Consider the following 25,888-nt stretch of genomic DNA (forward strand, 5'->3'; position numbering starts at 1 on the left):
CACTCACATGGAGAATCTAAACAAGTTGAATTCTTAAGAGAGGTGAACAGTGATTGCTGTGGGCTGCAGGGCAAATGTGAAATGTGGAAAAATGGAAGGCTTTTGGTCAAGAAACTCTGGAGAACTAATGCACAGCATAATAACTTTGGTTACTAATAGAGTAGAAAGTAAAACTAACTGTGGGTCTTCATTATAGGTATTCTCACCATATATGCAAATACATATAAAGGAAGTAATTCTGTGAGGTGGAGACTACATAGGCTGCGTGAGGTAACTGTTCATAAACATCTGTATACCAAGGTAGAATATTGAATACTTTAAATCTATACAATCTTAATATATCAGTTATGCTTTAGTAACGATATAAATATTTTGTGTTCATATTGAGCTGTGATTTTGAATGTTGCAAACTAGGGTAGTAAAAGATAGCTACCCCTCCCCCATCAAAAAGAATTAGTCAGCCATTAACTTTTTCAAAGAGGGGGCAAGAACACAAGTGAAAAGAGCATTCTAACTAGTGAGATATGCTTTATGCACACTGACAGTATTTCTAAAAGGCAACAAAAAGATGGTTTGCCATCCAAATCTCAAACTGTGCTGACGTAGAGAAACTCGATTAAATTTCATATATTCACTTTCCAGGACTTTGACCTTTCAGAAGTTATGAATCTTTCTGATCCTCATATGTAGATTAAGGATAAGAGCACTAGACCAGACCAGCCTTACTGACATAATGTGAGAATTGCATGGGCCAAGGTAAATGGAAGTCTATGAACTGCTATGGAAATTCTACTTCTGACACTAATTTTAAAATAAGCACAGAGACTTCCTCACCAAAGCAATTCTATTTGATCTGAATAGTCTGCAAAGTTCATCTCTGAATTCTATGTTTAAAAAATCAGAGTCCATGCTTCCCATTATCCCTAACACTCATTCATCATCACCCACCTGTACATATTTTAGTTACATAGCAGAGGCCAAAGCATGCTGGCCAATAGAGGATGCTATCGTAGTGTGGACTGCTGAGTTGAAGAGGACCTACCATTTCTTCAGGGCAAGGATGGCAGAAGAGAGAAATAATAATGAGAACTGATGGGTAGGGAGGGTTATTTCATGAAGAAATTGGGGGAGGGAAGTAAAAAAAAACATGAAAATATTCCAACAAAATAGAGAAAGGCAGGTGATAAGAAGCAGAGCTGGGAAAATAGTATAAAAATAAGGGAGGGACTTAGCAAGGAGCAGACAATGTACAGTTACAGGTAAAGGAGTGAAATGAATTATTATGAGTTAATGAGCTGGGGAATCAGACATGGAAAAAAGAATTTGGAAAAAGAGATCTCAGGCCACAGTGAGGAAGACTATCTGCTGAGTTCAAGTATTCTAATAAGTACAATACAATAAAACACAATATAACACAACATAACAGTACAACACCACTCCAGGACTTCCACACACATCAGCCTCCCACTATGACCCCAAGACAGTGAGTAAGTGCTTTAGTGACAAAAACAATGAAAAGACAACAATCTACTTCTTTAGTACAAATAAATGGCAGAGACAAACTGTAAAACCCCAGAGAGTAATACTGTAGACACTATTCTAGCACAGAGCAAATCTATGCATTTATAGATAACAAAATCACACAATACCTACATCATCTGGAGGCTGCAATAGCTACATGAGCCTTGGGGAGACAAGAAGATCAGAGTTCATTTTCTGTTGGGCATTTACTGCTGGGCATGTGACCTATCTCTAAAAGGAGTTTGTTTCCCAAGTGAGGTTTCCTATTAGAAGCTGAAGAAAGCACCTCCTTCAATTAATAATAATATATCATAACGTGAATATGCATTGTTTTTTAAAGGTTATAATATTTCCTAAATTCATTATCATCCAGAACAGCATAAAATGGACGACAGGAATCTGAGCTGTTGTCTAAGAATTTCCAAAGTCAGGAGATACTTAATGAATTAGATACGTACAAGAAAAGCTACAGAAATGTTCTTGAGTATTTCACAGCACTACAATAGATATTCAGAACAAAACTACCCCTCCATTCCTTATCACTACACTACACAACAATACAAAAGTTGTGGAGATATGGCTCAGAAGTTAAGAGCACTGCCTGTTACTTCCAGAGGTACTGAGTTCAATTCCCAGCAACCACAAGATGGCTTACAGCCATCAATAATGAGATCTGGTGTCCTCTTCAGTTATCCAGGTATACATGCAGATAGAACACTGTATACATAATAAATAAATAGAATCTAAAACATGGTTGTGTTTATGCATACCTAGTAAAGGGCTGCTTATATATTACTGTCTATAATCATATATGTATTTGGCCAATCTAAAAATGTTACAGTAGCTACAGTTTGATCATAAAAATATTTTTCATACTTTGTGATTCATCTCAAATTTCTGAAGTGAAGACAAAAAGCCAAATTAAACCCTCTTGCCAGGGAAGAAAGAAGGTTAGTCTCTTACTGTCATTAAATGTCAGGGACTTCTAAGAAATATTGACCAATGAAAAAAAAAATTATCAAACAAACCCCATACAAATGTCTAAAAGACATACTATTATCTAGAGACTGAATAAGAGAATGTTGTCAACTCATGAGTATAATGCATGTTTGTAAATTCCTTAAAACTAAAGATGAAAGAAAACTGTAAAAATAAAAATTGCATTTGCTTAAATTCCCTTGATTACATAACACGTATAATAAGGACACACACAGACACACAATAAAAGAGAAAAGATGGGTGCATATGCTCCATATCACTGTTAAACATTTCAGGAGGAACACTTTTCAATGTTTTTTTGTGTTTTCCCGAAACATCTATAACAAAAACACCAAAAAGGCAAATCTAGACTCTAATTTTTTTTTAATTCAAAAATTATCCCTCACATGTACAGTACCCTCTTGACAATGTGGTATGTAATTAATTTTACAGTAATTACTTTGCTGTTTACTCTGTTTCATAAAGTCCTGATTCTGTGTAACAGTGTTATCTAACCACACTTCAGAACCTTCTCTAAACCAAGCAACACAGCTACAGCCCTGCCTTCAGCGATCACACTCCAGTGAGTCATCCAAATGACATTATTTGCTCATTAGAAAACCTGGATACTGGTTGCAAATGTCATACTCTGAATTTACATTTTAAAAGGCACATCTTGCAGCAGTTTAATAAAAATATTTTTAAGATCTTAGGTCAAATCCAACTATTTACTCATCTGTTCCCTTAGCTTTAACTATTTTTGGCCTGCATTCACATACTTCTCACAAGCCATGTTTGTGATGGCTTCTTTTAGCATCTGATCTTGTGACTGCTGAAATGCCATGTGGAAAGGGGATGCTACTGTCACGATCATGCCCACCTTTCCAAGCCTGTGACTGTTCTGTTGTTTATGCTTTCAGACTGAGATTCAGTTTTAAAGACCGATTCATATGCCTTAAAAATAACATTTGAGGTTATAAGTTTGCATGTACTATTATACAGTAAACTTGGATGCAGTAGAAGGGTTTACATATAGAGCCATGTGCATCTACATTCCACTCCAGAATACAGAAAACAACAAGAGAAGAAGATGACCTGGAAATCTATGATTTACTTTAAAAGAATAGTTTTTCCTTTTTGTAGATATTGGTTACAGAGGAAACACAGAAAAATTCCAAAGGAAGAATATGTGGCAGGTTACTGGGAGGTGGGCAAAGAGATCAGGTGAATGGGAAAATGTGCATATTGCCACAAATTTTTGCACAATTTTCTAATGCAACTCATTTTCTCTAAAATTGTATCAAAACAATTTTTAACATTATAGAGATGATAATCACTAATCTCACCATTGCTATCATGTCAAAACACATGTAGCAGATACAAAAATAAAGGAAAATGTGATACAAGATCACTAGAAGGGCATGGACTTTGTAATAAACACACTGCTTGATTTTACCAGCCCCATGCTGGAGAAAAAGACTCAGGTCCCCAGAGGCTTGCCTACTGGTCTGTCACATGAGGCAAATACAATTCTCCTTCTAGACTGCACAAGGATATAAAAGTAAATACGTAAAAGAAAAGCAGAAGGCCTTCAGATGCTGTACCTCAAAATACAACTTGTCCCTACATTACCTAAAAAGGGGAACTACCATTTTGTATTCTGGCTTACAAATAACAGGTTTTCCTTAGGGCCTCACAGCTTTTAATTTTGATTCAGAGCTCACCTCAAAATACAAAAGGTACTGTGTTTTCTCTTTGCAGATGAACAATGTGAAACCACAAGATAATATACTGGAAAATAACTTCTAGTTTTCTAACCATGCAATGTGAAACCTGCCTGTTGATCAAGTGCATTGAGGTCTCGGCTATGCATCACCACATTACCATTATCCACTAGACTGAAGAACCCTGGGGTTGATATACTGAAGATTAATTGCTGAAATGGTATGTGATGCAAGTATGTAGGGAAAGGCTTTCTGCTATTGTTTATACTATTCTCCTAAACATAGGCACTAACTTATTTAAAAGCTTATTGTATTGATACAAATAAGCCTTATCGCTCAATTTTCCAAATTTTGTATTATTTTGAAAGATGTCTAAAAGTATACTTAAAGTTTTATCCTCCTTTGCCTTTCCCCAAAATAGCTCCCTTTACAAATTTCTGGGAAGACACCCACCATGAGTTCCCCAGATCTGAGTCAGGTTGATGCCTTGCCATTTGATATGCAAGACAAAAGACACACAGTTTCAAGATGGACACTGCTTGAGAATTCAAACATGTCACCTACAACATACTTGTCCTTCATAATGACAGGAGAAATTCAAATGACTTTTGAAGAAACTTGAGATTTTTCTGGTATTAAATTCAGTTTCTTAGGAATTCAGAATCTGAATAATTTCTTTACTTGATAAAGGCAACCAGTCTTGACACTGAGGAAACTTCATAGCAACTATCTCCATTTCATTTACATGCTAGAAAAACCAATTATCATACAACATTTTTTAATAAAGTCTGAAATATAATAATAGAATCTTAATTTATTCATATTTCTATATCTAAAGTCATTCTGTAATAGTTTAAAGGTGAAAGAGTAAGAATAAAAGATTAAAGGCCAAAAAAAATGAGACTTGAATGATGTTGTAGATTATAAAAAGAATGTTAAGCTTGGATCAACAAAAATTTGCAAGAAGATATCTCTGTTTTGTCTAAGGAATATGGTAGACTCTTAAGAAATTAGCAATGAAGAACCACACATTGCAGAGTTCCTTTATGAAATCTCTCAAAAGATTAGAGGTCAAAAACTAATACCCACTGTGTTTTCTCATGCTATTATATGGAATTTTGAGTTTAAATTATTACCTGAATAAAGAAAAGAAACAAGGTATTATACTAGGGCATCTAACGAAAAGCGAAAGACTTTGAATGAATGTATAACAGGAGCAGAAGGTGTGGTATGGTTGCTGTTGGTAGAGAAAGGGGCATTATACCTCTACTCATGAAACAGGTTTAGCTTGGAAATGCAGGAATGTGGCACCTGATCTTTCCTTGCCAGCCCAGATCTGATGAACTGTGCTGCTAGATGTGGTGGCTTCACTTGGATGAATGTAGAATTTCCTTTTTAAAGGACAAAGAAGAAAAAGAAGGAAGGAAAGAATGGAAAAGAGAAGGAAAGAACAGAAGACGGAAGGAACGCCAGGCATTTGATCTAAAAACAGGAAGGCTGGAGAGAGGTAGTGTAAAAGACAATGTTTTTAATAATTAAAAACTTCCATGTTTATCCTGTGAATCAGATCCTTAGAAGAGAATATTGTTTCATTAGCAGTCACTTCTTTAACAGGGAGTAAATGGTAGGCATAGACTGGGTAGGCAGATCACAACTTCACAAAACCAAGTTGACAGTATGGTTTTAGTCTCCGAGTTAAGGTCAACTGCTTCTTATAGGTGAGTAATCGTGAGGGGTGGGGCAAGTGTATCCTGGAAGCACTTCCTTAATCCTTTGACTCAGAAAAGAATCTACATTATAGTAAAATACACTAAATCAGCAGGTTTTTAAATATTTTTAAGTGTATAAAGAGACATTTCAAGCCACCAAGTAAACTATCCAGTGGCAGGAATGTGTTACACCATGTAGAGTCATTGGCCAAAGTGGTCCCTTAGGTTCTGCAAAACTTCACCAAAGCTGTTGGTTACTTTCCATAACATGATGGTAAAGCCCACTGCTAAAGACACACTTACTATGCCCAACTAGAATCTTTATAGTAAGTATTTTACATGCTACTGGAGGAGAAAAGTAATCATCAGTATCACCCAGGTACAAACCCTACAATAGCAATCTGCCTGCAAAATTTTGGCCCCAATGTTGTGGAGTAACCACTAACCACTTTTTGATTGCATTTAAAGCTTATACCATGAGATGAAACCAATACCCGAGACTAGATAGGCAATAGGCCTAAGGAAAAAAGTTCATGACTCTTATTCTGCTAAAGTGACATAGCAATAAAATGACTCCTAATAAGCTATTGCTACACCAACAGGTCAGAACATTGCTCAGCCATCATCAGATAAGGTTCTTGCAGTACACGGTAATTAACAATGTGCAGAGAGTGAAAGACTCTGGGGTACTAAGCCCTAAGTGAGATAGACATCTTTAGCAAACCGTTCCTCTAAAAGCACAAGGACCTCTTATGCAGAAGAGGACACAGAAAGACTGTAAGTGCTAGATATAGCGAAGGCCTCCAAGGAAATACTGTCCTCTAGTCAAAGAGGATGGAGAAGCATAAACTCACAGAGACTGTCACAAAACACACAAGTCCCATACAAGTTCAAAACAGACCACTACCACCCCACTCTGCAATGAGAAGGAGAAGTAGACACAAACTCCATGCTAACCAAGGAGATATATTGTTACGTTCTGGAGAAGGGAAAACCAGTTCTCTCTAGTATAGCATTACTGGCTGCATCAACAACACTCTAGGGCAGGCCTCATGGCTAGGAGCAGTTGGCCAAAATAAAATGGAATCCATGTGATTTTTTGGGAATTTTTTTTGCTTGGTTTGGATATTTCTATCTTATTAGTTTTCTTGCTTAGTTTGTCTATTTTGTTTTTTGTTTATTGAGTGAGAATATACAATTAGGTAGATAGGGAGTTAGGCAGGTAGGATCTGGAATAAATTGAAGCAGGGAAAAGTGTATGATCAAAATATGTTACATAAAAATTTTAAAATAAAAATTAATATAATGAAACTTTTTATTTCCCCTTGCAAATATATTTCAACTTTCACTTCGGAAAGAGCTACATGAGCCTGCTGTTAATCTCTCTCCATCACCTTACTTCAAGCCTACCTATGCTTTAAGTATTCTGCAATATTCCATGGTTAACATGAAACTGCAGTCTTCCTTTCACGTAATCTTTTATAGACTTGGATATGAAATTTTGCTCTAGTACATGCATTCTTACCAAGTGACTTCCTAGTTCAAAAACCTTCAACCACGTACCATAAACTCCAGGAAAAAGGCTGAAACTAATTAATGTAGATTTTCAACTCTTCTATTACATGATCTCAATCGGTGCTGTCAGCTTTATTACAGTCCCCATTCCTTAATCTTTTGTACTACCCATTATCTAAGGACGGTCTATGCTTCCACTATGGAATGGCATTCCTCATTTTACTATACTATATCAATGCTAATTCCCATGCTATAGGCATATCATTCTTTCCTCTCTACTTTACCCCTTTTTAGTCTTGTTAACTCATGGAACACATATGCTTCTCTCCCACTTGTTACCTTATATCTTACAGAATACTTTGGTTTTATACATATATGCTCCAGTAAGGGTTGAGCAGCGTAGCAAGGATATATAAGAAGGGACTGAGTCAGAAGCCAAGAAATCTGTAGACATAAGTAAGTAGCAAACATCAGAAATACTCTCCTTGCTCTTTCTCTTGCTCAACCCCTTCCTGCCCCACCTATTTCCCTGTCAATTCTGATAAACAAAAGTGAGTAATGTCCTAAATTTAAGAAGAGATAGAGAAAGGAGGACTGTTGGTTATATACACTTTCTCACCAGTTAACGATAAGGGGTAGAGATAATTATCAGAGGTAACTATGAAAGATTTTATATAGAAAAACAAAGTGTGGATTAATTGCTTATTAGAACAAAATACTACTTTCAAAAATTTCCAGAATTGTAGTTTTCAGAGAGGAAGCAAAGCTCATGAATAATTCAGTACAAATAAGATGGGCAATGTTAGCTTCCTCAAGTCCCTTAGTTTTCAGGAGGAAACTGAATTTGAGATCCATGTTAGCCTTTTTTAAAATGTACTTATCCGATGACATATTGAATTTAAACAGCCATATTCGCTAGCAGAGAAAAGGATATTTCCCTGGCAGTGCCGTCCCAACTCGGTAGTCAGTATAGCTCTTGTTCGGGTGGAAGTTGAAAATAAAGAGGAGCCCTGCTCTCTCAAAGGTGATGGTCTTATTCCCTTCATGTTTTTCGCTCACATAGGCCTGCAAGGATGAACACATTACATTTAAATCACTCTGAGATGCTGCTGCTGCAAGGAAACCATCTCCAAGAGGCTCATTTTGTTCTTAATATGTGTTGTTCATTATTATTTCCAAATGAAATCCCTGATCTCTATACTTTTGCATGCTACAATTTTGCCAAATAATATGAAAAAATAGTTTAAAGACTATAAGAATGCCACTGTTCCACCGTGAGAGCACACCCAGAAGATTAGTGTTATGGATAAGCCTGAAGTAAAAGCCAAACCAAACCAAACAAACAAAACATGGCATTTCCAGTATATAGTATTTGTGTATATTAGGCTTATTTTCCTAAGACTCTGCTTTAGTACCCAGATTAATGAAGTAACACAAATAAAATTATTTTTCAAATTTACTATAAGGTTATATCCAGCTTCAAAATTATAGTTATTCTAAAAATCATACATTTTTACATAACTCTGCAGAGACTCAACGGCAACCCAAAGTCCACTGCAATATGCTGGGGATATTTCTTAATAATATGAAAAGGTCTAAAAATAAATTACATCTGCACTCTCTCTGATTTCTGTTTACAGCTGGCTTTGAGAGCCTTTGCATCTTCGGCTCCACTTTGCCCCAACTCTAGTGTTGGAGATTTATTGCCATGTTTATCGGCAGCACCTCTCCTGGTAATTTAGCAGGGAGAACTACAGCTCCAGAGTAAACAGTGTGCCTTTTGGTATTCAACTTTGTTCCTCCTGAAAAAGGAGCATCATTTTGCTCTTTCTTCTGGAAATGGCATCTCTAATAAACATGAGCAGGGCTGCATATCAGGGAACCAGTCTTACTGAATACACAAATACCTTTGTTCAATCACTAAACAAGCAAACCATAGACACTAAGGTAAAAACACATCAACAGTAATTTCAAACAGTATCAATAGAAAGTAAATGGATTATAACTAACACATACTATATGCTAATTTTTGCAAGAGGAAAATACAAACCTGTATAAAATTTGCACCTGTTAATTACATTTTCTCAAACATATTGAAAACTGAGACTTTAATTCCAAAGAGAGTTCAGACTCATGCAAAATACAACACAGCACGCAGGTATAAATGGCATCTATTGGAATGACAAGCTAGAGACCAGTTAAGAAGGGGAAACAGAAATAAAAAAAATCTAGGTGTTGTCAAAGTCGGGGTTTTTTTTTATGACAGCATAATTATTTACACAAAGGAAAACCAGTCAAAACAATTAAGATGTTGTTGCAGCAATTTCCAAAATGGACTTCATGCAGAGTGTCTGCCATTTACTGTTAACCAATTGAAATGAAAATTATTAAATTTCAACAACAACAACCAACTAACCAGGAAGCTAAGCAGGGCAGTATGCTTACCATTTTCATTATCTATTGGAGAGACTCCTGTGACATGTTTTGACAACTCCAGTACATTACAGGGCACTACACACTGAATAATGAAGCGCTGCTCAGAAGGTCTGCATGCAGATTTAAACCGCTTGCCATTCTAGGCATGCCCAGCACTGGTGACTAAAACATCACATTCAGAGTAAAGAGCTTACCTGTGGAGCTGAAAGCCAACCACATCTTTCCTCCAATCTATTCATATCTCTGTCAAAGTTATTTAGGAACTTATAGCGAAGAAGGTCATCATCGGTTAAATGAAATTGCCTTCTGGCGTAATGGTAACTCTCATTATTCCCTTTCCTTGGGAAGTCTAACCACTCAGGATGGCCAAATTCATTACCTGTATTCAAACAAACAGAAAGGTTTGAAAATGTAAAAATCAGGTAGAAATAGAAGCATTTCTTACTAAAAGAACTCCATAATTATGTATTTTCAAAGTTATTTAAAAATCAATTTAGAGTCTAATTTCCTAGAGCGGCATCCTGTGGGCAATGTAGGTGTCTTCTTTAAAACGGAAAGTAAAGCCTGAGGAGATGACTCAGGGACTAAGAGTGCTTGCAATCTTGAGTTTGTGAGTTCAAATCTCCCACATCTACACAAAAAAGCCAAGCATGGCTGCATATGTTATAACCCTGGCATGACTGGGTAAATACAGTCAGATAATTATAGCACAGTGGCCAGCCAGTGTGGCCCAATTGGAGTGTTATTGCTTGGGCGACAGTCCATGACTCAAAGTGGTAAGGAAAAGGACAAGAGAGGAAGACACTTGATTCTCTCTTTCTGCCCTCATTTGTGTACATATAGACACAAACAGGCATATGCTCACATGCATCACACACATACACACCATCCCACAACCATACCACCACCAACATCAAAATTAAGCAAAGCAAAACAAAACAGAAAATATCACATTTAGTCTCTGAAGTGCCTTGGTCCAGCTTCAGCTGATTAAAACATAAGGATTTCCCTACCACACTACCGTAGGCACACATGCTAAAATGTCCTGTGTCTATCTAAGCTATCACTAGTGTTATTAATTGTCCGTATTCCTTTCTCAGGTTTCCTGGTTACTTTAGACATATATCTAAATTTGGTTCACGTGCAAGTGGGTACAACTGAGACACTTGGATGGGAATTCATTTAAATATTATTTCTTGTTATAATGATGAAAAGCAGAAGCCAAATGCAATTTAAAATTATCTACCATGGAACTGCATTACAGAGTAAACTTGGCTAAGAGACTGTGTAGTTTTCATTTGACATTTCAGGTCTAGAGTCATAATAACAAAAATTTCATAAAAAATAAACTATCTGCAAGCAGTCCATTAAACTCTAATATTTCACTCTAAATGAAAATATTTCTTATGATGTGTACATAGTACTTGAGAGGAAAGACACGTTTTTTCCTCTGTGAACCTACACTGATTGCAAGATGCTTCCTGAGGCAAGGGGCCCCTTTATGCTACACTGAGACTCTACCTTCAGAAAGAGTAAATGGCAGTGGGGAACTCAGCCACAAACGGGCATGTATACTGCACCTTCCACCGAGGCTCAAGGACCACTTCAGGGGAGGGGACAGAAAAATCTGAACAGTCAGAAGTCAGGAAGAACTGGAGAGAATCACTCTATTCTGGACATGACTGGACTACTACACTCGAACTTGAAATCCACACAAGATGAAAACATTAAACTAGCATGGAGAGAGAAGCATTCATGAACCTTTACTCTCTAGAGGAGGTAAGGAAAGGCGATGGTATCCTGGGAGGGAGAACCTGTTTTTCTTTAAAAGTGTGGCCTTGAGCTCTAAAGAATGGCCCCTTATCTAGGAATACATGCAATGCCCAAATTGGACTCATTAGGTTATTTAAACTAAATCATGGACAAATATTTAGTGTCATAACCCAAATGAGATTTTTGTAGTCATTGTAATTTTTATTTATTTAATGTTATCAAATATAAATTGAGTTACTTAAAATATAACCTAATAGGTATATATATTTAATACAGAACATGAAATCAAATTTCTAACAGGAAAATAGAATGTCATGATATGATAAAACTCTTATTAAGTCATTACATATTGATCTCTATTAGATTCACAGAGGCCTTTTAAAAATTCTTCCCTAGAGAGGCATCTTTTTAAATCAGAAGGACCAGAAAGCTGCACAACAAAAATCACAACAAAAGTAGAAAAACTGTACCAGTGGCTACAGACAGCAAACATTCTACAGAGTGGGTGTTCATGCTATCACAGTAGTAAATGAGCTGACCTGCAGCAAATTAAGTTTAATGTAGGCAAACCCAACATCAAATTTCATTTCTTGGTTCAAAGCCATAAACACAAGTGCAAAATGAATGGAAGTAAATCACGTGAAGACTCTGAAAGTGACCTTGCAATAGCAGCCAGCCATTCTCAGGCTGAACCGCACAACCTGCAAAGTGCCTGTTAGGAGCTCTCAGCTCACAAACCTAATGAAGAAAAATACTATCATTACAAAAAGTTAAAAAATGTTCTCCTCAGTTGTGGTCTAGAAATTATTTAGGAAATATGGTACTACTCGAGACAGCACAGTGAAATATGATCACCAAAATGAGTTGATAACTAAGGGCTGCTGTATATTAAAAATGATCAGAAACCTAAATGAAATTTTTACCATGTCCAAGAAGATGGGATTTCTTTTAGTATAGACAACTCTATGGACTGGGAACAACTCAGTCTTAATAAGCATTTAAAATTAACGGAATGAAAAATGCTGTTCTAAATCACATATAAAAACTATGTATGCATTCCATGTCATTTGTATATACACTTTGATTAATTTGATAGGTACTCAAAACCTGTGCTCATCAGGTTCAAGATGACTCTCTGGTATCCCATGGAACATATTCTATGTGTATTCCTGTATATATGTTTCTTAAGTGGAAAGATGTGCTTTGTACTTTCTAGGCATTTTAGTCTTTAATGTCTTTGAGAAAGACATGCTCTATTCGAATCTTCCGGAATTAGGAAAATGGATCACAAAGAAGAATTTCTAAGCAACATAAAAAAGAAATTGTGAAGAGAAGCATTTTTTAAAACTGCTGGCTGGTTTATCCAACAGATAAGAGGCTAAGAAAAGTCACATTGGAAATTCCCCTGGGACCCTGAGGCAATGACAAGGACAGTTGAGAACGTACTTCTAAGACCAGATAGGCATTACAAGTAACCAGGCACTCACCAACAAAGCATCTTGAGGCTCATTAAGTTATGATAATGATCAGTAGTGTAACATACAGAATGCTACCAAATTCAAAATGATGGGAAGAGAACAATCTTTGGGCTCTCACTTGGGACAACTTGTAAGAAAATTCATAGTTCATTCCATGCATGATGCCCTGAGTTCAAAAGGCTAGCCAAATTGAGTGTTTTCAGAAAAGAGCAGGCTGACATATTTGGTCAAACAACTTTAGAACACCAGGAAGCAGGTAAGTAATGCTGCTACGGTTAATGACTCTAGTAAATTCTACAAAGTTCTTTCTCTTTCTTTCCATTTCCTCTGTACACTTCCCATTCATGTCTAGTTAATTGTGAAAAACCTCTAAGCGCAACATCCCTATTGGGATTCCTTTCTCCGTAATTAATTTTTTTTTTTCTGTTTGATGTAAAGGTCCAAGCTATAAATTGACAAGAAGCCAGCTGGTAGAGGGATGAAATTCAAGACAATATAACTAACAAAAAGCTCCAGCTCTGTTAGCTGAACATTTTGATTAGCAGACTTGTGTATTTTGTTCTCTGAACTGCAATGCATACTAATTTTACCTAGGAATTAATTAAAGTCTACCATGGTCTCCGTGATGTGGATGTTATATAAGTCTGTGTTGTTCCTAAGTTTATGTATACGTGAAAATAATGCACGGTCCTAATGAAAAAGAAAGAAGCCCTTCCAATTCTATGCTTAACTGTACTGAAAACGAGCTTTTAAAGAAGTCCTCTGTTTTAAATTATTTTATATTTTTACACCTGTGATGACTGTGTTCTTAACAAAGCAAGGAACACCAGATAAAATAATTTTCCAAATATGGATCAGATAGTTTTCGTTTTGAAAAAAATAGACTCGCCATCACTAACCTCCCTTGGTGACACAGATGTGTATTTTTGTGTTGCTGCCTATGTCTAAAGGTTCATTTCAGTTCTATACTGGTCATGTGCACAATTCTAATGATGACAACATTTTTAATACTGTTTATAAGCATATGTAGCATGTCCAAGTATCACCCCTCTCTTGTAGAACCTATAATCTAAAGGGGGAGAAAAGACACAGGAGAGTGTCTAAGAGACAGAAAAGATCAATGTGAGCTATTATAACAAAAAGAGTGGAGTAGAATGGAAGAATACCAGATTCCCCTGCCCTCAACCAGGGTTAGACGTAAAGACTCTGGTTTGGTAGCATTGGGAGGCAGAGTAAGACTATTCTAACACTCAACTTATACAAGCAAAGGAAGGCAGTCAGTCTTCAGAAGTAATCTCAGAATTTTAGAAAATTACTTTTGTTATGAAGGGCCCACATCTCTGTGTATCAGGCCCAGGAATGGCCTGGGAAAACAAAAGGTAACAGACTTCTGGGGTGTACTGTAAATGGGCTTGGAAGAATACATGTATCCCAGTGGTGGACTTGGATATAATAAGGCAGAAACTGAGAAACTCGGTTTCTTGTAGAGAAGACAAACACCTGGGATAGGAATGCAATTCCCAGAGTGTCAGAAGGAAAGCCAGAGCAAGTGGGAACTAGAGGGCTGAATGCAGGGAAGAAGGACATCCCAGCAGAAAAGATGTCCACTGTGCAAGCAGTACAGAGGGCGTACAAGTGGAGCTAAATCTCATGGACGAGAGTAATTTAGTAACATCAGAAGACATGGATGAATGAAAAGGACATTGACGTATCTGAGAATACATCTGAATTACTGACAAGTGAATCAAGAAAATACCTGTGCTAAGCTTTCTATTTTCTTTATTCCAAGATATGCTGACAGGGAGAATTTAAATAAGTGCCTGACAGAGAAGGCCATTCCCAATGATGGCCATGCATTCATGTTCTCATGCTCTCTAGTTTATGCATTAGAATTAAAAAAAGACTAGTACACACTATTTAGTGTTCTCAAAAATGTTTGGAAATATATAAAAATGAATTGCATAACCGATGACAAATTCTAGTTCTTCATTCTCTTAAGTACAAGGGATGGTGATGTTTGTCCTCTTGCACCAGAATGGTGATGCTAATGGAGGGCCAGTGGCGCAATGATGGATGCCAGGCGTATGGTAGCAAGGCAGTTCCATTCTGTTTCTCTGTCCCAGGTATTAGTGTCTTCTCCTGATCAATTACACATAAGAAGAACGGAAAGGATTGTTAAATGATCTGTGACTCTTTGGAAGACCATTTTTAATTCAAACTCTTTTCGGGTTTGCTCAGATCCACGAGTGAAGTTCATGCCAGGAGACACAGTAAATGCTCAGGTTAAGTGCCTGGGTCTGAAGGTTGTCAAATCAAAATGAACAAGCCAACAGAAAAACGTTACCATCAGTGCCTGCCCATAAGTACAAAATGAGATTATATTATGTATAGATGCAGCAGAATGAACATAGATATGCCGACACGCTTACAAACAAGTAGTTGTTGAAATGCTAAACATAGAACTATTAATACTGAAGAGTAATTAAATAATTTCTAATGCCTTTATTTACCAAATGGAAAACAATTCTATTACATGAAATGTACGGCATTTAAAGTTATTAAAATATTAAAAATTTAATAATTTTAATAATATTAAAAGCAATTTTAATATCCCAAGTGCCTCCTACCTACATATGTTCTACAATAGCAGTTACTTGAAATCTAACAAAAATTATTCAATACAGAAATCATTCCCATTTTCAAATATTTCAGAAAAGTAATTAATGTTACTTTCCAAAGTCATTCAAGCATAAAACATCCAGGCTAGCATTCAGATTTGATGTCTGTGTTCTATCCATTGTATTCAGCCCCAGTTCTTGTTTCAAACAATATGAACATAAAGCCTCGGTGACTATGCAAGTGTTAGGAAAGATAGGGGACAAGAGCTGTAAATAAAGCATATTTTTAATAAAGCATATTTATTACTGACTTGTGCTTCATTTGTATTTTGCATGTTATACTATTGTTGCTGTTAATATTCTACGTTACAGCTGGTTAGTCTCCAAAAACTTCTATTTGCTCCGGTTTGTAGTGCTGGGGATTGCACCTAGCGCTGTGTACACATAAGCATACACACGAGTACCCTTTTACTGAGCTCTACCTGAAGTCCAGTTCGCCTTTATCAAAATCCCGCATAAGGCTTCAGTGCTTCCCTTTGGCTTACACTGCTGTTCACTTTTTGTTTGTTTTCCCTTTACTGAACAATTACTTAAATAGTATAACGCCATAGTTTGACTTTTGCCTATCAGACAGGGGACAGACCCTCCATATTTAGATCTATTATCTCTACTATCTAATGGAATAGAAAGTATGGAATGCACATTCAATGATTTATTTAGTTTATGATAATTCTTTAAAGTGGATAATGTCTGCTTCCTTTAGGAGACGACTTTGAACAGCTATTGTCAATTGACCTTTTAGAGTACTCGGTTTGAGGCAAAGAGACTCATAAAAAAATGTCTACAATAGTTAATTATTGCATAGTTGGATTTTATAAAACACATAAGAAGAATACCAGGAAACAACAGAAAGAGTTTGTATAAACAAAAGCAAATCTGCAGTCGCAGGACGGGGACAGTGAGCAAATCATCACAACTTGGTTCTCAGTAGCCAGTGTTCCACTTCACAATGGTGTATCTAGACAAGACAGGGTGTTGGGTGCTCTTGTGGCTATTTAAACTCCTTCTGCATGTTGTTTTGGGTGCATTTAAAAAACTCGACCTCAATAGAAATATAATAATACCAAAGATTAAACAATGAACACAGCAAATGAAAATGAATTGGGTAATATTTTTTTTTGCAAACAGAATGCCTTAAGAATCACTTACACTTTTTAATATAAAGATTGGCAGCATTTGGAAAGGGATTCTTTGCCATATTTTAAACATATTTTATATTGCATGGCACAAGACGACTGGGAAACAATAAGTCATGCAAAGGAAAACAATGGGGAAGGAAACAAGAGGTCACTATGAAACTTCCCGAATTCTGAATGCATGCAGTTAAGTACAAGGCGCCGTAGGCAAGCTTCTCTAATGGTAACCTTGTAATGCTGTGCAGTGCCATACAAAAACAGAGTGGGTGGGGAAGGCTGGAAAGAAAATATTTCTTTAAGAGCCACCACTTGTTTAACTGAATCCTGATATCACTTCAAGGTGGAGGAATGCTTCTCTAAGCATCTCAGGATTTTCCATGATGAAGCTTGGCTAGCCTTCCCTCTTCCATGGCCTCTCATTTGCAGTCAGCGTTCCTATTACAGACTTTACTACCTGATCCTAACATAAGCAATCGACTCGCATCTGTTTGCCTTTCATTGACATTTACAAGGTCCCATGGCTGACAGCAGCTAGTTTTAGCCTTGTTTATGGATCAGCTCTTGCTTCATTTGAGGTTGGAAATGTCAAAAGAAGTAAGAAGAAAGTTCCAAACAACAGGGCAGCTGTGGACAATGTGGCACTTCTTCCCTAATGAAAGACCCTTACTTCAGATATTGCCCTTTACAGAAGTCCTTCGAGATTTTTGTTTAACACAAAATGATTTGATGAACTGGTGTATCAACCAGGTCTGAAGGCTATTATAACATGAGACTGAAAATCACATCAACAAACTTAACATTCTCAAGGGAATTGCACTGAAAGCATCCCACCTGAGAGGTGAACACAGCATGAATGGAAACAAAGACCACTCTTCTCCACTTGGATAAACCACAAAATCTTCACCAACCATACTTTCATAAAGAACAACGTTCTAAAACCAAACATCAACTGCTATAACTGGTACCTTCACTGGTGCTGGTTTTAGCTTTGCCAAAAACTAGCCAGTTACTTAAATTGTGCTAGTGATTTCTACTTGAATAACTGAGATTTTGTTGTTATTTCTTTTTTATTCCTATTACATAGGACTTGCATCCATTAAACAAGATGATGGATAGCTACCTAATCATAGCCCACAAATCCAGCTTCAGTGTCTCTTCCCAGGATGTTGACTGGCAATTTCCAATTGTACTGCCTGAGATTTTATTCACCAATACTCAGTTTAGATATTGTCTCCTACAACTGAGATACAGGTGTTCTTCTGATAGAAAACCTATTTTTCCTTTACTAGTTGGAAAAATTACTTTCTCAACAAAGAGATTTTTCCTAGCCTGCATTTCCTAGCCTCACATCTAAGTTTTGTATAATAACTAAGTGGAATTGAGAATCTTCCAAATAGAACCTTTCTGCTCTTCTTTCTCCCCTGTATAAACAAATGTCTTGAAACTTAAACTTGATTACATAGGCAGGGCTGTATTTCATCTTTGAGTTTGGTAGCCTCTAATGTGAATGACATTCATGTGAGTTCGTGTAATTGAAGTGACCACATAACTGCTATGATACACATCTAAGTACCCTTTCATGATTCTGATTATGGAATGGGAAACTTGAACTGAAGTATGATAAAATCACAGATCAAACTTGGTATTAAATTTAACTAACATTCATTTTTTGTAAAATGAGTGTCAAAATTTAAACAACTTGTAGAGATATATTCAAAAGTAAATGTAATAGCAGACTTAAAGAGTAAGGAAATACCAAAGAGATTAATTAATTGAGCTAAAAAGAAGCAATAAACCTCCAGACTTGTAGCATATTACAGTAGCTTTCTGAGTACTTCAGAGATTGAAATATGACTGCATTTGTAAAAAGATAAAAAAGTGAACATTTTATCAAAGTTTCCTCCAAAGTTTTCAAAACTTTACAAAGTATCATTAAATGTGTCAGCGATTTGGGAGTAAAAAGAAACTTTTAGTATTCCAAACGACAGATGTCAAGACTCATGAATATCTAAATATTCATAATTCGGCAGACATTCTAGACTATCATTAAGTAATATATACATACTTACCTTAATATTACTTCTGAGATTCATTAAAAAGAAGCCTCATGTGAAAAGTTGGAGTTCAGGGTAGGAAGACTAAATGTGGTGCATTTGGATGGGATGCTCCCCACAATCTCAGACATTTGAATACTTGGTCTGTACTGGCAGCTGCCTGGGCAGGATTAGGGGATACAACGCTGCTCAAGAAAGTTTCTCACAGAGCACAGGTTCTGAGGCTTCAAAAGATCCAGGTGTGCTCAGTGTCCTTTCTATTTCCTGCTTACTGTTCAAGATGTGAGACCTTCGCTTCTCTTACTGCTCCAGGCTAGCTCCAAACACCCACGCCAATGCTTAAACTTCTGGAACCATAAGTTCCAAATAAATCCTTCCTTTTGCAACTGACTTTGGATATAATGTTTTAATCACATCAATAGAAAAGCAATGAGACACGAGAAAACATATTATTTCGCTACCAGTTCTATTGTACCATTTTATGTTGTTTAACACATTTGTAACATTAAATTTGTATAGTCCCAAGTTAAAGAAAAATGTCTACAAATTTGAAAAAGGAAAAATGAACTATCATACAGTCTGATCATATATATGATCAGAATATTCAGACTCAGTATAACCTAATGCCTAGCTTCAGGCTATGTGCTTTTTAGTGACATAGTCACTGCAATGGATTGAAGACTTTAAAGCAGAGTTACACCAAACGCATCACCCACTGAATACTCTAATTACTATTGTAATGATTCACCACACAACATGGCTGACACTTCCAGGTTCCAGGGCCATGCATGTGCAGACAAGCCCTCAGGCAGAAGTGCCTAAAGGGCCAGGGAATCTTAAAGGACCCCGTGTGACCCACATGCAGCATAGTTGCATCATCTATGTATGACACAGTTGCAAGAGCCCTCACTGCATGCATGAGATCCATCATCTGCATGTTGGTGTGACTACCAACAAGATATCTTGTCCTAGGGTATGGTTACTGGTATTTTGGTTATTAAGAGTGCCCACAGAAGTGGATTTGCTCCACCTTGACCAAAAGTCAGGGATGTCAGGACTATTCCTGCTCCCTCAAGGATATAACAGGAAGTTTGACCCAAGGAGTGACTGCCTACAGGATGGTTGACCTAAGGTGTGGTCTCTGCATGCCCTGCATAAACAGAATACTTAACCTGGGGTATAGTTGCTTGGTCCTTCAGGTATTGAAGAGGCAATTGCTCTGTTTCATTTTAAAGTAGTCCTTTGCCTTCTTCCCCTCATTTTAGACTGGAGTATCTAACCATATAGAAAATAAATACAGGTGAATTCAGTATTCACTGGACTGCCAATCCAACTCTATCCTATGTCTTTGTATTTCTTTTGCATCGCTGTTTTACCTGACTGACATTTCTAATCCACACACCCCAATCCTGGAACATATGACCCAGCCATGGTTGTACCCCATCAAACTAAAGTTTAGATTTTGAAATATTGATTTGGAAACTTTTTAAAAGAAATGATTAAAGTATAAAATAAGTAAACTTTCTAAAAATGATAAAGGAAGGAAACTATAAAAAAGGCCAAAGATTCTAACGAAACAGGTGCAATATAAGAGTAACAAGAAAACAAGGTGAACGAGACTAGGAAGCCATGGTTAACAGACAAAGTAAAAGAGAAAAAGATGAGGTGTAAGACCCAGTCAACTAGGCAGGGGATTCATGGACATGGTATAGAGACCTGCAAGCAGCATAACTTTAGAAAGTAGAATGCCCTACATATAGGAACATAGAAGGAGCCCTTAAAAGGTTCCAGAGGAGAATAGAAGAAAGGAATGTGGCTTCAGTCCCTTTAACTACATGACAGAGATGAATAAACTGGAGAGGAAACAGATACAATATTAACAAGCTCTAGAGATCAGAAAAGTGTGCATTTTTCAAGCAAGATTTTAATATCTTTGAGAGTTTCTAAGATTAATTTCTCAGTTATTCTTTATAATTTTCATAATAATTAAAACTAATGAATATCAAACTTAGATTGAAAACCATCAGTTCTAGTCTACTGTTCACGCTACATACTCTAATGACGCTAAGTGAATGAATTTTTGTTTCACTAAATTATGCATTTAAAACAAAAACAGCTTCAGCATCACTTGCTGCCAAATTGAAAGAAAATGGTGCACGCTATAAAACATTGTGACAGAGGTAAGAAAAGAGCATTATTTCCAAGTGTGGTACACCACGAGAATTCGATATGCTATGCAGCAGACATATTCACCCTTTTAAATTAGAACTTAAATTCTTTATCTTCAGTGTTTGCCTTTTGATGTTATGTTTCCTCAGGCATCCCTGGGCCTCATTTAATTCACAGTAGCTTATATTGACAAGGGAAAAAGAAAAAAAGAAAACAGAATAAAATAATTAAGTTGGAAGTAGACTGATTGTCACTGCAAACTTATTTTTAACTTCAAAATAAAATAATACTGTATCTTTTAACTTTTAGTTACTTTAGAAATATTTTCAACAGAATAAGACCTTATATTAATATTTGAAAGAGATCCTGAACAACCGCCCCCCCCAACACACACATACACACACACACACACACACTACCAAGGTCATGGATTTGGAATGTTCTCTCAAAGTTGGGAAGAGGGACTTCCAGAGGTGATCTAGAAAATGGTATTATTATATATGCCATCATATATGCGGGTTTCTCACATAAAGAGTTTGGTCATTCTTAGCCATACATTCTCTCTTGGCCTTCCACTGTTGACAACTGAATCTTCTCCAGAAAGGTTCTCTCAGACATAGCTCCTCAGATCTGGTATTTTGCAGCCTGCAGCATCATAAGCAAATCATCTCTGTCTCTATGCTGTATAAATTACTCAGTGCCAGGATGATTATTACAACAACAACACAGAAACTGAAAACAAACACCAGTGTAAGGAAGGATATGAGAATAATTTCTTATTTCATCTAATAGTTCTTTTATGTACATGGAATGGGTGGAACAGAAAATTTTTTTACCACTATCCTAGAAGAAGAAACCTACACATGAAGCTAGAAAGCTGGAACAATTATTCTTGCAGCACTATTTTGTGCACAGAATCTAACAAGCAATCTCTGAGATGAGGACAGAAAGATAAATACAAGCAATGCAGTGGATTGCAACATTTATACATTACATGACCGTTGCTTATCTCTCAAACCCATGTGTCTTTCCAGACGTTTTTAGCTCATTCTTTTCACTCCATGAAATGTTACTATTATATATATATTATATATATTTATATGTTCTGGCAATCTGAAAGGATTGCACTCCCCCAAGAATAAAATACTATATTCAAGTGGAATACTGTCACTTCCACGAAAATTGAATCATTATGGTATGTTTAGGAAACCATGAAGATATTCAGACTACTAAAATTAGGTGCACATTTTGTAGCATTTACAAGAAGGGTCACTGCTTATATATCTTCAAAAACTATATACAGGGAATGCCACATCCAGCTTTCTGCAGTAGCTCCCAGGAAATCTGGGTCAGTGAATAGCTGGACTGTTAGCAACCAAAATGGTGACTTTCTAACTCTGTAAACATGAGAACAGATTCAATTATTCTTATGTTTCTTGTTAGCATTTATTTGACCTTTTAAAGTAGAAGAGGCTGCACATAGGAGGAATGCTATGTGATTATTCTTTTGCACACTGTGAAAATGTGTTGCTCTCATTCTTAACAAAAAGCTGATTGGTCGATAGCTAGGTAGGACTTTCTTCGCAGAGACAATGCTGGGAAGAAGGACAGAGTTGGAGAAATCACAAATGAGACACAGAGAGATTCACAATGAACTTGCTGTGTTAAAAGAAGGTACTATCATGTGGCAAAGGATAGATAGGAAATAAGGGTTAATTTAAAATGTAAGAGTTAGCTAGTAACCGGCCTGCACTATTGACTGAATGATTATAATTAATAATTACTCTCTGAATGGTTATTTGGGAACAGTTGCTGAGACACAGAGAAACTGCCTACAGTTCTCTGTGAAAGAGAAAGACGGGACACATACATGTGGGGATGTGGGAAAGCGGGGAAACTAATTCTCTTATGTCACAAGCTTCCAGAAAACTTTTGATTTATTAAACAGTATGCCTTTAAAAAGTTAATAACTAGGTCTTTAAGATGTTCCTAGGATGAATGAGAATTTTTTTTCAGTAGGTAACCATAAAATTTGTCTACTATATCATAATTTAAAAGTCTATAGTTAGGCATAAAACCAGCTGATCCTTAAATATTAAGTGTGTATCGATTCTACATAACAATAAAGAAAAGAAGAAAGGCAAAAATATAAATTGTAACGTTAATTACAGAAAATTATCTCTTAAATGACAGAGGAGAAGTGATAGTTTTTATTTAGCTATAGATAATGTATTAGAAGAAACCAAGGTACTTGTGTGCTTTGTTGCCCGGAGCCACTGTCCTTAAAGCTGAACCATCCAGTGGGAGGAAAGCCTACACACCAAATAGTGTGTCCAATTTCCCAGGAAACTGGTGTGCCTTCTAAATACATTATGAAATTTTAAATCACGACTCACATAACTTTTAAAAATCTTTATACAAACCATGAAAATACTTTGAAAAAAATTGTTTCTTTAAGTTCTTAAACTTCATTTTGTCATCTTTTTATTTCAACATGGTCACACAAAAAGATTAATCAGTTTCTGTGAACGACAGCAATTTTAAATAGGATTGTAAGGTTTAAACACCAAACTTACATTTTTAAATTGAATTTTATCACTGATGTCTCTGTGTATGTGAATGCAGGAATGAGTGTTCCACCACACTCGTGTGCAGAACATCTGTCAGTAGCTGGGTCTGTCTGTCTATTGTGGGTTCTCTGAATGGAGTTCACTTTGTCAGGCTTGTGGGTAAGCACTTACCCACACAGCACTGCATTTCCCTTTATTAAAAGTGCTTTTACAGGATCTGTTAGGTACTGATGCACAAATAAGCTTGAAAAGTTATTCATGGGTTACTTGTCCAAGCAAAAAACATTTCTTCTATGAAAATGGAAGTGGACTCATATTTTAAGATGGTGAACATAAGCTTTTAAGTTAACTGCAGATATAGTTTGCTAAATGCATTTTGAAGGACAGATAATGATTATATTATACACATTATAACAGTGCTGATTTAAAACAGTTACAATTATTTCACCTCTGCATTTGTTATTTATGGTACTATGGGTACAACTTACCTTATGCAACTTGCCTTATATATATAAAAAAAGCTTCCACACAGGACAAACAAGTTGTAATTTTGCTCTACTACTGAATCCTTTAAAATACAGCACATTTTACAATTCACATTAAAGGCAACAGATTATTTATGTCAACAACCTAACAAAATACCAACTAGAAGCAGCTCAGGGGAAGAAGGATTTACTCTGGTTCCCAATATCACAGTAGCATTGATTGTGGCAGGACCAGCTGCTGTCTGAGTACTGGGAGCTGGGGGTAGCTAGTACATTTCCAAGAAAAAAGGGAGTTCAGGCCCATCCCCAGAAGCCCACTTGCCCCAATAAGGCCCTGGCTCCTAAGGGTCTCTTAAAGGCCTCCTGAAACAGTACTACAGACTGGGGCTCAGGTATTGAGACACACACGCCTATCGGGAAATTTCACAAACAAGCCACAAAACAAGCTTTTGTGACAGCTATGTAATCTGTATTTTATCTAGGTGACCACAAATTTACACTGGAGAGTTAACTTACACTGAATATGTTAAATACCAGGGCTGCTTTCAAGTTATGAAATAAAATTTGAACACTCAAAGATCTTCTCTGACATTCTTTCTATGCTCAGAAACATAAGACTTGCATGCATAGACAAGCAGTATTCCAACACTTTATTATTACAGATATAAACGTGCAATTAAAGTACCTTAAGAAAAGCAATCTTTCTTCTTGCATAAGCTACCTAAGATAGCATTAACATATAAATCCCCCTCTAGCATGAGCCAACAATTAAACCATTAAACCACTTAAAATCAATTCTGATGGCAAAATATCTTGCAGTGCTTCCAGGATTGAGATGACTGCTCTTTTTAATTCAGTTTTAAACAAGGAACTTATCTACAGTTGATCTGTGTATGCTTACAACCTTTCCATGACACCCTATGAGACAGTTTTGGCTTTTATGTTCAAGTTAAAGTTTCTTATCACATTCTAAGATAATGGGCACTCTTTACCTACTTAGCTCTGTGTAGCCACTTCCCCTATGGTTAGTACAAAAATTTCACTGGGAATCACAGATTTGACATCTTAGAATCAACCCCTCCTTCTGTAGGTGGCCTTCTGTGGTGGCCTACGATTTTCCCCCAAAGGATATTAGCTGGGTTCTTTGTGTGATCTGTTTGTGTGATCCTGAGAATCAAATCCAAAGTCACAGATATTAAAAAAAAAAAGTGCTCTGCCACTGAGCTATACCCTCGATCCTCTGAGGAAATCTTAACAGTGACATTTATCAACAGGACATCATACTTTGTCTTCTCTCCTGAAAATGGGCGCTTAGATACATAAGCAATTTGCAGCATTGTTTCATACCTTGAAAATGCATTGCTTTCTCCCTTGATTTGTTGTAGATAATATCACACAAAATAAAATGTGATCTACTACTCTTCTCTGAATGGATTTCGACAGGCAGAGGTCCACCAACATCACCGTGACATGTATCATCTCTTTTAGACACTACTTCAATGTTAGCCTCTGTGGGGTGACGGTGCAATCGTATGCTGTGCAGGTTGACAGTGTCAAGTTAGATTTCTACTTCCTATATAAATCTGAAAGCCACTGAGTTTTTTGTTTTCCTACATTTTTGATGACGGTAATTAGACCTGGTTCTCAGGGATATAACAGGAT

At 36.6% G+C, this 25,888-nt stretch overlaps 1 protein-coding gene across 2 annotated transcripts in view; it reads right to left on the reverse strand.

Moving 5' to 3' along the window:
• Gbe1 (1,4-alpha-glucan branching enzyme 1) overlaps positions 1 to 25,888 on the reverse strand; it is a 252,351-nt gene that overhangs the window by 21,023 nt on the left and 205,440 nt on the right. For both annotated transcript variants that reach the window (XM_087899665.1, XM_087899664.1), the window contains exons 13-14: positions 10,078 to 10,262; positions 8,380 to 8,512 (exon numbers count right to left, since the gene is read on the reverse strand). In XM_087899665.1, the coding sequence (XP_087755791.1) occupies positions 8,380 to 8,512; positions 10,078 to 10,262 (318 nt within the window). The remainder of the gene's footprint in view (positions 1 to 8,379; positions 8,513 to 10,077; positions 10,263 to 25,888) is intronic.

Source organism: Myodes glareolus, chromosome 2 (assembly GCF_982192425.1).
Source record: "Myodes glareolus chromosome 2, mMyoGla1.1, whole genome shotgun sequence".
NCBI lineage: Eukaryota > Metazoa > Chordata > Mammalia > Rodentia > Cricetidae > Myodes > Myodes glareolus.